The 12,278-nt window shown below is 33.5% G+C and overlaps 1 protein-coding gene across 2 annotated transcripts in view; it reads right to left on the bottom strand.

Annotated features, from left to right (window-relative positions):
- The window catches only part of Rbcn-3B (WD repeat-containing protein Rbcn-3B), a 60,772-nt gene that overhangs the window by 5,745 nt on the left and 42,749 nt on the right, over positions 1–12,278 (bottom strand). For both annotated transcript variants that reach the window (XM_089239238.1, XM_089239239.1), the window contains 7 exons: positions 10,560–10,818; positions 8,032–8,356; positions 7,353–7,547; positions 5,181–5,367; positions 2,886–3,156; positions 1,771–1,853; positions 978–1,077 (listed from right to left, as the gene is read on the bottom strand). In XM_089239238.1, the coding sequence (XP_089095364.1) occupies positions 978–1,077; positions 1,771–1,853; positions 2,886–3,156; positions 5,181–5,367; positions 7,353–7,547; positions 8,032–8,356; positions 10,560–10,818 (1,420 nt within the window). The remainder of the gene's footprint in view (positions 1–977; positions 1,078–1,770; positions 1,854–2,885; positions 3,157–5,180; positions 5,368–7,352; positions 7,548–8,031; positions 8,357–10,559; positions 10,819–12,278) is intronic.

Below are 12,278 nucleotides of genomic sequence, written 5' to 3'. Positions count from 1 at the left end.
ATATGGGTTATTGCATATACCAAAGCCTCCTAGATTAGTAGTAGTCATTTGAGCTTTGAGTGTACAATGTTTACTGTTTCTTAACCACACATGCACCTCATGGCAGATGTTTGAATTTTTTTGTTGTATTTTATGAGCATGATTTGTTTCTCAAGCATGCTCGTAATTCAACACTCATATATTGAATAAAACTTTCCCAAGGAAACACAAATGATTTGTTCCATGACGTTTTCACTCCTGTCAGCCATGACTTTTTTAAAGGAAAAATGCAGGCTGATTTATTTTAAATTATTGTATTTTTAATTATTTTAAATTGAAGACTCAAGTATTTTTGGAACGATACAGAAGAGCAAAGGGTTTCAGCCATCTCGTCAGGCAATTTGCCTGTTGTGGCCTTTGTATAAGAGCATGAGCCAGACCAACTTTTCGTAGGTTTGTGCTATGAACTCCCACAGTCAGTGACGTCTTAAAAAATGAGCCCAAATTGAACCAGAGCCACCAATAAAACCAAGTTACTCACAATCTGAAGTTTTACTATACTTTCCTTCGAGCAGAATGCTCAGTTCTGTTATTCATATGCTAATTACTTTTTTGTACTATGTAGTTCAGCCATATTTAAAGAGTTATTGTTTAGGAATTTCTTGAAAAAACTTATAACAATGGGTTTTTTTTCACATTTTGTTAAATTGGGGCTGAAAATTGATGGTCATCCTGTATATACGGGACTAAAGCAAGTATGCAGGAAAACTTGCATTGCATTGTTTTTTCAGAAATTATTGGGGGGCTCAAATGGTCTCAGCCCCTAGCTTTCAGTGCCTATGAATGGTACCATTATATTGAAGTTTCACTGAATTAAAATATCACTGAAAATGATAAAATAACTAAAAGTATAAAATAACTATATATATATGTGTGATTAATTTTATTTTTAAAAATGTTGCACGTTGATAAATGTAATAAGAAAGTATTTTACAAACCTGTGACTTTGAAGCTTTTAATTCGTACATAGCAAGTTTTCCATCTTTAGAACCAACGGAAATACGTCTAGTAGAAGTACAATAGGATACGTTGTTGAATCTGAAAAAGAAAACATGAAATAAGATATAAATTACTTTTTGGGTGAAACAATATATAGGGAAAAACACCAACGTAAATATACCCAAAATGGAAGAAATATCAGCTAGACGTGTTTTGGAACTGTATAAAGTTCCTTCTTCAGTAGTTGAAAAAAAAAACTGAAAGAACGCAAAAAAAAAAAAAAAAAAAAAAAAAAAAAAAAAAAAAAAAAATTGCTCCATATAGTGGGAGTTACTCGCTGTTCACAACAAAAATTCGAAATGTAATGGCCGGCAACAAGAAAAAAAGAAGGAAGAAAAATGGTGGAGACAATCATAGATAAGAACGTGATAGTGATGATGGAGAAGAAAAAAGAAAAAAAAATATTGTACAAACTGTTGCCAGATTTTTGAGAAAGGTGGTGTGCTAGTTAAGTCGTTGACCAGTTGGTTTGAGTTTTTGTAGATGTGGAACGATTCGTAAAAGTCCAGGTCTAACGGTGAGGGATATTTTTGAAAGATAATGAAGATACTGATAATGATAAGATACTTTTTCAAAAACTATGCAAGAACACATTAATGGAACTTTTCAGAAACGATAAAGATTTTATCGTTTCTGACTACTTGATAAATTAATAAATTGACTACTTGACAATTTTAATTATTGTATTTTAATAAATGTCTGATCTAAAATATGTTCAATGTAACAGCTTACCTGCAAATAGCAGGAAAAGTCTCTTTAAGCCCTCTTGCTTTTAATTGTGTGTGGTCAAGACAATGAACCACAATGTCCATAACCTGTTATCAAATAAAATATAACTGAAATTTAAAAACTTGAAAAACCATTAGTGCAAGTATTAAGAATGATATAATTAATATGAGTCAAACATTTGATTCAAAATTTCTCTTAAAAAACTTGGAAATGGAGAACCAAATTTTTGCACATAACCAGAGTAGAGAGAGTCCCTCAACCCAGGGACGACTAGAATTCATGAAATAATTAGACAGATCACTAATTTACATTATGTGGGCCTAATTTTTTACTTGAACCTATGTGAATATCATTAATATAAGTTGCATACAATTGAGTAATTTTAATTTGTTAGAATTAAATTTTCAAGTCTTCTAGTGGACCACCTATCTAATTTTCACAGACTAGTTTGAGAATGCTGCCATAGAGGATCCATCCATGTAAAATTATCCAGAAGAAATACAAAATGTTTCTTGATGTTTGATATATTTATTTTTTGCCAGTGAATTGTTCCAGCATATTGATAAATGAAAACCAAGATTTAAGAATTTCTTAACCTCAGGTGGGAGACAGGGTGGTAGTAGCAATTTGTAAATGGTGTCAAACATTTAATGTGAGATATATACAGTATACTCATGCTAATCCGGCACATATCAAACCAGGGTGTGCTGGAAGTTAATTGAAAAAGCTCAATTAAATAACACAAACTTCTGTGCCCAGATATTTTTCTTGTATTTGTGGCATTATTTATATATTTTTCATTACCATAGATGATTTATATTAAAAATACCCATTATTTTTTCCCCAGTAATGTACATTTTATTTCTTCATAATTCTACCATTTTGAAGTACGAGACTCATGTTGTACCTTGGAACATTTACGCCTTCTTTAAAAATCCACTTCAAGAGAATATTATAGTTTTAGTAGAACAGAAGGATAATTAAAATTCTATGTTTTATACAATATTAACACTGAATTTAATGAATTTTTTAATGAAAACTTAAGAAAAAAAAGTTTGAAAAATGCTGTTTGACGGTATGCCTCCCCTACTTGTGCAGTTTTCAATTTGTTTACTTACATCTACCAATAGGTCTGAAACATCAGCTTGCATTTTGTCAATCAGCAGCTCCACTATTCGAAGAATTTCTGGTTTCGATTGGCTCAGAATAGTCATGTTCATTGAAATATTTAAAGCTTGAGCATTTTGAGCAACTGTGTTGTAACGACGAACTTCTCTGGCTAGTTTTGTGATAAAAGCTGAAGGTCGGGCAGTTGCTATAAGTGATAAAGCATGTCTGGCAGTTCTGCAAGAATCAGCAGCTGGAGTTAAAGGCAGCCCAAAAGACATACTGTAAAATAAAACCAATAAAAAACAAATTTATTTGATAAACTCACACAACAAGCATAAGCCTAGTTACAGCGGAGTAAGAAAAACAAAAAATGCAACAGGATGAGCAGATTTCCACTGTGTGAAAACTCGATTCACACAGTGGTGTCTTAGCAGTTTGACTCAATGGGTTCCAGGGCTCTGATTCAAATAGGAAGCATTACTGTAGTATTTTATTTATTCTGAGATTAGTTTTTCATTAAATATAAATTATAATTAACTCTTAAATTACTTCCTTATCATTTATTGTATTTATCACACACAAACATTAATTATCATTATTATTTCTGAAATTATTTTCCCATTAAATATAAAATTTTCAATAATTCTGAGAAACTAATTTTCCATCAAGCATGAATTTTCATAAATCCTAATTGCTTCCAGTAAAAATTTTTCCCACCTGTGGAGCGTGATCCCCACATTGGGAATCACGGATTTAGTTCTATTAAGCATTTGTCAACTCTGGAGTGAGCTGAGCACAACCAGGCACTGTCACAGAAGTGATTAAGCACAGTGTCCCGAAGGATGTGGTTGCATTAAGAAAGATTCCAGCCCGTGACCCAGTCAGTGTTCCTCCTCACCAGTCAAGCACTCCCTCAACATGATGTGACAGACAATCATAGACAGATAACCATTAGTATAGGATAAACCAGAGGTCTTCAACTGTTTTCCAGTCGCAAGCACTGCCTGTACCTATCATCAAAAGAAGAGCAACTTTAACATACGAATGCATGGAATCAGGATGATTTCGATTCTTGAATACAATTTTTACAAGGTATTTTAATTGAAATGTTGATAAGTGCTAGTAAGCACGAAATCGAATACGAGCACTCTGGGTACTTCAGGGAGCACTGTGGTGTTCGCAGGCAACAGGTTTAAGATGCCTGGGATAAACTATTGACACCCAAACATCTGCTGGTTTATTAGGGTCAAAAGAGTTGTACAAATAAAGAACTGTTGGTTTTTTTAAATTATTATTTTTATGAATTTTAAGTAGGGTAACAATATTCTTTCAAAAATCCAACCACTGATCATTGAAGACAATTTCCTATAATGGTGGCATGGAAATGATCACTAAACTAAGTTTATTTCTCATCAAGTGCCCTCCATCTCGTCATGTTAGAAAAGCTCAAAAATAAGTAAAACAGTGAAAGTAAAGAATGTAATTTCAAAAGTAAAAAATATGAAAGTGAACACATAAATTGGACAACTTAAAATGTGATTATTTAAAATAAAATATATAGAATAATTATTATATAAGTAAATATAAATTTTATGCAAATTTGTTAATGGGAAATTTTTCTAATGGGACTTAATTAGTAACTTATTGAAAGCATTATCTCTGCAAAAAAAATTTTACATTTGTTGGCCAGGCTACTACATCACAATACCTGTTTGTCCTGTCTGGGGAATTGACAATACATAAAAAAAGTTCATAAAAAGCTAATTTTCAAATAAATTCCCAAAAACTATAAATAAAGTTGTGTTACTCTTAATATACCTTATTCAGCAGTATACTAAGGCATGATAAAATACAATCCTACTATATCAAGTTTCATGGCAAAAATCTTCCTTTGCACACGAAATCAATACACAGTACAAAAAAAATTCAATGATTAAAAGTGCTATTTTTTAATGTAGTTGGACCAGATGCAAAATTTATGAATTTGGAATGCGACATAAAATGGCATCTATCAGTACACAAGGGATTCTAGAATGTACTATGGATGTGTGGAATTATGAATGCACACTTTTCAAAAATATATTGGAAAATAGTTATTACTTACAAAGTATAACATTCATTTTCTTGTCAATAATGTGTGAAAATTGTAAGTTCAGAAAAAAGGAAGAAAAAGTAGGAAAAGAAAAAAATAATTTTATTTATGCCAGATAAGCAGAACAATTAAGCATTAATAGATAAGAAAATTCTGGTATGGTTTTCTACACCAAAATCTACATTGTAAAAAAATTTGATAAAATAATTACCTTGGAACTAACTTATCAGAGTCGCAACATAATTTCAGGAGACCAAGGAGCACTTTGGAAACATCCAGATAAGGTTCCCACACTGTTATACCACGACCTATCAAGTCAATTGCAGCTCTACGTAAAGAAGTATGAGCTGGAAGTGCTGCAGATGGTGGAGCCAATAGCAAAAATGCCAATGCCTGACCTGTAAAATAACATCTACATAAATACAAACACAAAGGCCACAACACGTAAATTGCCCAACAACGTGGCTGAAAAAAGATGTTCATAAAAATATAGATGCCAAATATAAACAAAGATAGCCCCCCCCCCCATATAAAAGCATATACTACGAGAGAAAAAACTAATAAGTAATACGATCAGGGCTCCCGTGCGAAAAATTAGAAAAAGCAGGATGGTGGGGTGTACCCCTTTTAAATAACATTCATAGCATAATAAAAAATTTCCTCAAAAATTTCTATTTTTTTTAAATTTTTAAATACAACTTTTTTTCATGGCACTATTTCAGTATCCTATAAAGCTGACTAGAGCCAAATCAAAATGACAGAAATGACATGGTAACAAAAACAATTTTTGGCCAAAACAGTGAACACCCACAGGTAATTCTCTTTTCTGTCTCACAATATATTACTTTTTTCCCAGTTGTATTCCAAAGTCGAGTCTGTCAATTTTCTTTCTCAATGTACAGCAAATTATAAAAACAAGTTTTCCAAGAATGACACTCCTTCAATACCACTTCCAAAAGCACAGTGCAAAATTTATTAATTACAAGATCCAATATAAATAAGTCCAGGTGAACCAAATGCAGACGTGCCAACTTTTGGAATCCAGAATTCCAGAGATTCTCCCGAGGGGGTACTCCCCCCCCCCCTCACTGCACTCTCAGACTCAATCAAAAAAAAAAAAAAAAACAATTTTTTTTTAAATGAATTAAGGCAAAGTTCCATTATCCCCCCCCCCCCCCCCCCCCACAAAGGCAAGTTCTGCATTGCCTCTGAGGAGAATATAATTTCATGTCGGTCTTTCCATGCAGAATAGAGAAATCACATCTACATACTGTTCATAAAACATAAGTGTTTCCTTTCGTGGATGCCATCAGTGATTGATAATCTTGGATATATGAACTCTTAAAAGCTTTATATAGCTTAAAGTTTTATATTTTCTTTCTGAAGACATATTTAATCAGAGGAAATAATTTAAAAAACTTCAAAATACAAAGCTGCTGACGAAAAAACTTGTGTTTACCGCATGGCTGTTAATGGAATACAATAACGATTATACAGGAATTGCAGCAACCAAGGTCATGCCTGATAAATGATTGCCAATAAACGCTATGTAAACAAAGTCACGTCTCTGCCAGTTGCTTAAATGCGGTCACCAAGACTTTTTATGGCTGCTTGATGGAAATGACCACAGCTGTCCTCTGTGGGTGTTTTCCCTAACGGCGAAGGCAGCCATCGACGTCACGACAATGTGAGAGCTCGCGTAAAATCTAATTTTCTGCCAAAATCCAGAGAGCAGGAGGAAGGATGAAAAATCCGGAGTCTCCCGCCTAAATGCAGAGAGTTGGCAGGTCTGCAAATGGTTTTTTTGCCGTGTCCATCTTTTTCAAAAATGGATTTGTTTATACTGTTCAATGCCAGTGTCATCATATTTGGCAAATTTAGCACTTTCATTTCCAGTTCTTTGCAGAGGTTTATAAACATGGCTTATACCTCTGCAAGTCCTAAAAATACAGAAGCATGAGAATCAGCAAACCTAGAATACGCGTATGTATCCAACTGTTTTGTAATGCGAACTGTTGTCAGAGATGCCACTGATACGCTATAACACATCAAATACCCAGAATTTTAGGAAAGGACACATATGCATTTTATAGACGAGTCCCGTGGGACGTGTACTTTCCAAGTTTGAGGAAAAAAATCTTCGCCAACTTTTTTTTCCTCCTTTCTATCATATGTGTGTGTGTTGTGCCCTTGAAAAGTAATTCTACTACTAAGGAAGTACTTTACTGTATTGGTATAAGATATATAACATTGTATATTATACCACAAATAGGCTGATGAAACCCTAGATACTTTTAAGATCATAAAATTAACATCCAACAGGTTAAACAGTACACTGAATAGACATTTAGTAATATTCACAAATGATAGACTCAGTACATACTTGTATGTCTTGCAAGTGAATAGTTTGCAAGTCCAAAACCATCTACCACACTTTTTCTCTTTTGATCTTCCGGAGTGCGTCTTTTACTTATTTCAATTTCATGCCCATACTCAGCTCCAATGACACCAAGTAATACTATTGCAGTGGCTTGCTTTCTCTTTCCCTCGGTTGCACTAGATGGCTTTATGCTGCTTTCTAAATGAAATATATAATATTTTCATGAGATCTGATTTCATATAACAGCAAGCTAGAAATTTCATGGAGTTCAATACTGGCTACTATGTGATTGTGTATCAGGGTGTATACCAAATACCAAAAGCGAAATTCTGTGACTTTTCTCATTTGCAGGGCTCCCACTCAAAAAATTAGAAAAGTAGGATGGGGGAGAGTACCCCTCTTATACAACATAATCAAGGCATAATAAAAAAAATCCCTAATTTTTTTTTTAAAAATTAATTTTTTTTTTTTTCATAGCACACTATTACAGTATCCTGTAAGACTGACTCAAGCAAAGCAAAATGACAGAAATGTCTTGGTTACAAAAAAAAATTTTGGCCAAAATAGGGTCTTAGCAACCACATAATTCTTTTCTGCTCTCCTCACAATATATATATATTACATTCTTTTTTGGGAGTCTTCCACGGTCTAGTCTGTCACAACTCTCTTCAATAATACATACCTTCCAATACATGTTCTCCTTCCTCTTCCTCCTCTTCTGATATGTGCTCTTCTTCTTTTGTTTGTTGCGCATGTTGGACATTTTCACTTGGTACATTTGCAAATGCAGGAGAGCTCATTCCTGATAAGGGGTTTGCATTAGGTGGATTTGACGGCACAGAATTTGAAACATTACCCCCTGTATTATGAGACGCCAAATTACCAGGATATGGGGGCTCACCATAATTTGGTAGGTATGGCGCCCATTCCTCAACAATTTGCTTTCTACCTTTTGAACCAATTCTTCGCAGTTCTGCAAGGAGAAGTGCTTGAGCGGCTTCACGTACCTATAAGATGATGTAAAACTGAAATATAATTGCTATATAAGGTATATTCATTTAAAAAAACCCATTTTACTGACCACTCTGCAGTTAATGAATATCTTGATAGTCTTTTTATGCCAATGCATCTGGCAGCTTACATTTTGAGTTGAAAAAATTTTAAAGTTTTAACTTACTCTTACATTTTAAGTTTAAATAAAAGTAACTTCAATGGAAAATATGACAATAAAAGTGGTGAAAAGAGAATTTTCATTAATAATTTATATATTATCAAAAAGTTGAAAAATTAAATATGCCCAGACATGCCAACATTGGCATGACGTTTCTCAGTAGTGAGGAATGTTGAGCTTTGCCATGAACCCTCTACCCCCAAGACAACAAAATCATAGCTCAATTTAAAAAAAAATCATTAAAAAGTTTAATATTTTTTATATTTTAAAAAACTCGGAATTGAAAGTTTACTTATATACAGCACCCTATAGGCACTGGAACCTAGGGGCTAAAATCACATGAGCCCCCTTCCCCAAGCAAGTTTGAGAGGTCAATGAGTCCCTCAGTAAATTATGAATATACAATGCAATCCCTCCCATCATGCCTTTGTGGGTCATATATATGGACACATAGCAACCCTAGACACCATCTCCCACATTTTACTCATATCAGAGTTCCTAAGGCACCTATGATGACACATTCTCTCTTAAGCAAGCTCAGCGAACGTTGAAAATACATCCTGCAAACGCGCACACACACAAAACAACTAAACACACTATCGTGTATATAAAGCAGGCTTCCGACCTACATTTTTTTTCCAACTAATATTTGTTTGGAGAATACAGCTGAACCTCCCTTATTTGAAAGAGGTCAAACTCCTTTTAGATAAGAAAAATTTTGGATAAGGGTATATGTCTCTGTAAAAAAAAAAGTTTTAAAGGTAATGATAGGCTAAAAATTACAAAAACTTAATCACACATTTCATTTATACAATTTCACATAAATCTAACAAAACTGGCTCACAAATTATTGCACTATTTCTTTTAGAGCAATAATCTCCCGTGCACTCCTTCATTTCACACTTAACTTCGAATATGCATATGAATTATTTTGGTTGTATTGAATATGGGAGGTCTTACTGTATGAGACATGTCCAAAGTAAAGATACAATGGCTAGTATATACATATATATTCACAAAACATTTTTATTTGATGAAATCTGTACAATAAATTTCTTTATGCATTTATTTGTCTACATAATTGCAACCATTGTTCAAACACTTATGAATTCTGAGTACTAGCTTTTGTATCCCAGAGTCATAGAATTTCACTGCTCGCTACCGGAATTTCATTTCAATTTCATTTTGGATCCTTTCATCACTGTGGATGTGTCCTACAAGATTTTTAGTCATGTTAAGAACCAAGTGAACGTTGCTGAGTGCAAGGTCCATGCTGTAATGGTAAAAAGCTTTTCACATCTATTTTTGGTAAAGGGTATTGATGACAATTGTTACATGAGCCCAAGCATTTTTATGAAGCAGTCAGAAACCACTTGTCAACATTATCTTGTTTGTTTTGAATAGCCTATTGAAGCTTGATGTTTTCAGTATGCAGCAGCATGTGTTGAATTTCTTGGCTCTTTGGGAAGGTTTATGGCACCATTGCAGGGATTTTTGTTTGCATTTATGAACATTGGTGTTCTGTGTTTAGAAAATTCATACCATTTTATCATATTTTGCCTATTTAAGCTTTCGTTAAAAATTCACTTCACATTTGACAGGATTCTGAACTGGTACCACCATTGTAAACAGGTGCTACTCGGAGTAGCACCGATGAAAGACTGAGAGGGAAGCAAAGGTATCATGGTTAAAGGCAGTATTTCCAACTTTTACACTATAAAGCATTGGATATTCGACTATACGAGATGCGACTTTACTTTCCGTACAAGTTATTCCAACTGAAGTGTGGTACATACACTGATGCTTTTCACTAATTAATCCTTAGATGAATACAATATAATCAACATAAAGTAATATTATAAAAAAATCATTATATAAATAACTCATTATAAAAATTAATGTAGAGTTTATCTATAAATATTATAAACCTGAAAATTTTATATTTAAATATAAATTAGAGAATCAAAAAATAAACAATAGGAAAATTTTTTCTAAATATTATTTTATCTTTCACTTTGATATGTAAAAATCTTAATTACCTCTAAGCAACGATCCTGCCACCTACGAGCTAACATTTCTACTTGGGGACACATAAAATATGGGGTTTTGACCAAATCTGGCAACAATATACAGTGAAGAGCTGCCAACAAGCTCCATCCTTGTTTGATTTGAGCCTGTTGGCTGCTAAATGCCCCAGCTTCAGCTGCCATCACTGCTTCTTTGGTTTCATTACCCACAGGTGTTCCAGGAGATGTTGGCTGCGAATTGGTGGCTCTGCTATCAGCTCGACTTAGTTTTCTACCAATAAAAACACAGTAAAACAGGGAAGAGAATGAAACATGAAATTCCATACATATGATAAAAAAGTATCAACTTGACTTTGTTGTTTTAGCACTTGAAAAGTAGCAAAGTCTTACAAATAATATGGATATGATAGTAAAAAGTGACAGAAATGAATAATTCCAGTAGGCTATCTTACCAAATTTTTATCCAATTGTTGGAATTTATTTTGGTATAATGTGTAGCGCTTAGAAATTCTGAGATCTCCATATTACCATCCGATCAGAGTCAAGCAACTGTGACGTCACAGCAGACCGCGAGGCTACTGCAACTTTTGATCCATTTGGCACCACCATATTTCCTGGCGACATTTAATAATGGATATACTAAATTCAACTTCAGCTCGACAACCACCATTGGCACAGTGGGAAGTTCAAGGGACGCTTAAAACCATGGTTATGAGTTCGAGTTCCTTTGGACCCGTCCAATATTTTTTTCTTAACATCTTCGTTTAAGAAATTAAATTTTTCATTACATTTAATTTCTTTTAACCATTGCACAGGATAAATATGATTTATTATAATTCACCACAAATTGTCAGATGCACGGGAATGGGTGGGGGGTTGTTCTCAAACAGCACACTTGGCGATACAGGGGAATGGGGGCCACCCCCGTACAGTAAGTTATCGTTAATTTAATCACTTTTCATTTTTTGGATTTAATCCAAATGTGGTTCGGTTGCATCAAGTTGACGATAATAACGGCTCATGTAGCGAGCGCCCAGCAAAGCTGGGCCCTGCTATCATTTATTGATTCAGAGTGCTGACCCATTCCTTTGTTATTGATTGATAATGATAATAGATTCATTAGGAAACCAAACTTAGAACTTCTGTTTCGGCAAGCCACTGTATTTATTGCATATCAATATAATTATTATTATATAATATGTATCATTATTATTATGATCGTTATATTACAGTATTGTTAAATTATATCATTATAATATTATCATGTGAGCAAATGAGACGTAATGACAAAATAATAGCGAAATCGTTAATAGACGCTGGTGTTTGGCGATAAGTTGCCAAACGAAACAGCAGCCTGATTCTGATTGGCTGATAATGTGGTAAGAATAAAAACTTAGAATTTCTATGCGTTAGTTTATTAATGTAATTAACATTTCCCCATATTAATTAATCAATCAATATTTCTTGCTTAACTCTATGGATTACTGTGTGTTTGAAAATTCTTTTAATATTATTAATCATGTAATATATAAAGGTTTTTTCTCCAGTTATTTTCAGTATACTTAATTAGGAAGCTATTTAGCAAAAAACTAATAAAAATTAGGTGAATATAATGAAGCATAAATAATGCATATTAATTAGCGATGATTTACGATATACAGGGTGATTATAACTAAGGTTCTGATTTCAAACACTGTAAAAAAAAAATGATTGCCAGAATGACTTGAAAAT

This window comes from Pholcus phalangioides, unplaced genomic scaffold, assembly GCF_987345545.1.
Source record: "Pholcus phalangioides strain wild (caught in Gottingen) unplaced genomic scaffold, Ppha-v1.0 ptg000011l_1, whole genome shotgun sequence".
NCBI lineage: Eukaryota > Metazoa > Arthropoda > Arachnida > Araneae > Pholcidae > Pholcus > Pholcus phalangioides.
This window is presented reverse-complemented; position numbering and strand designations above follow the sequence as displayed.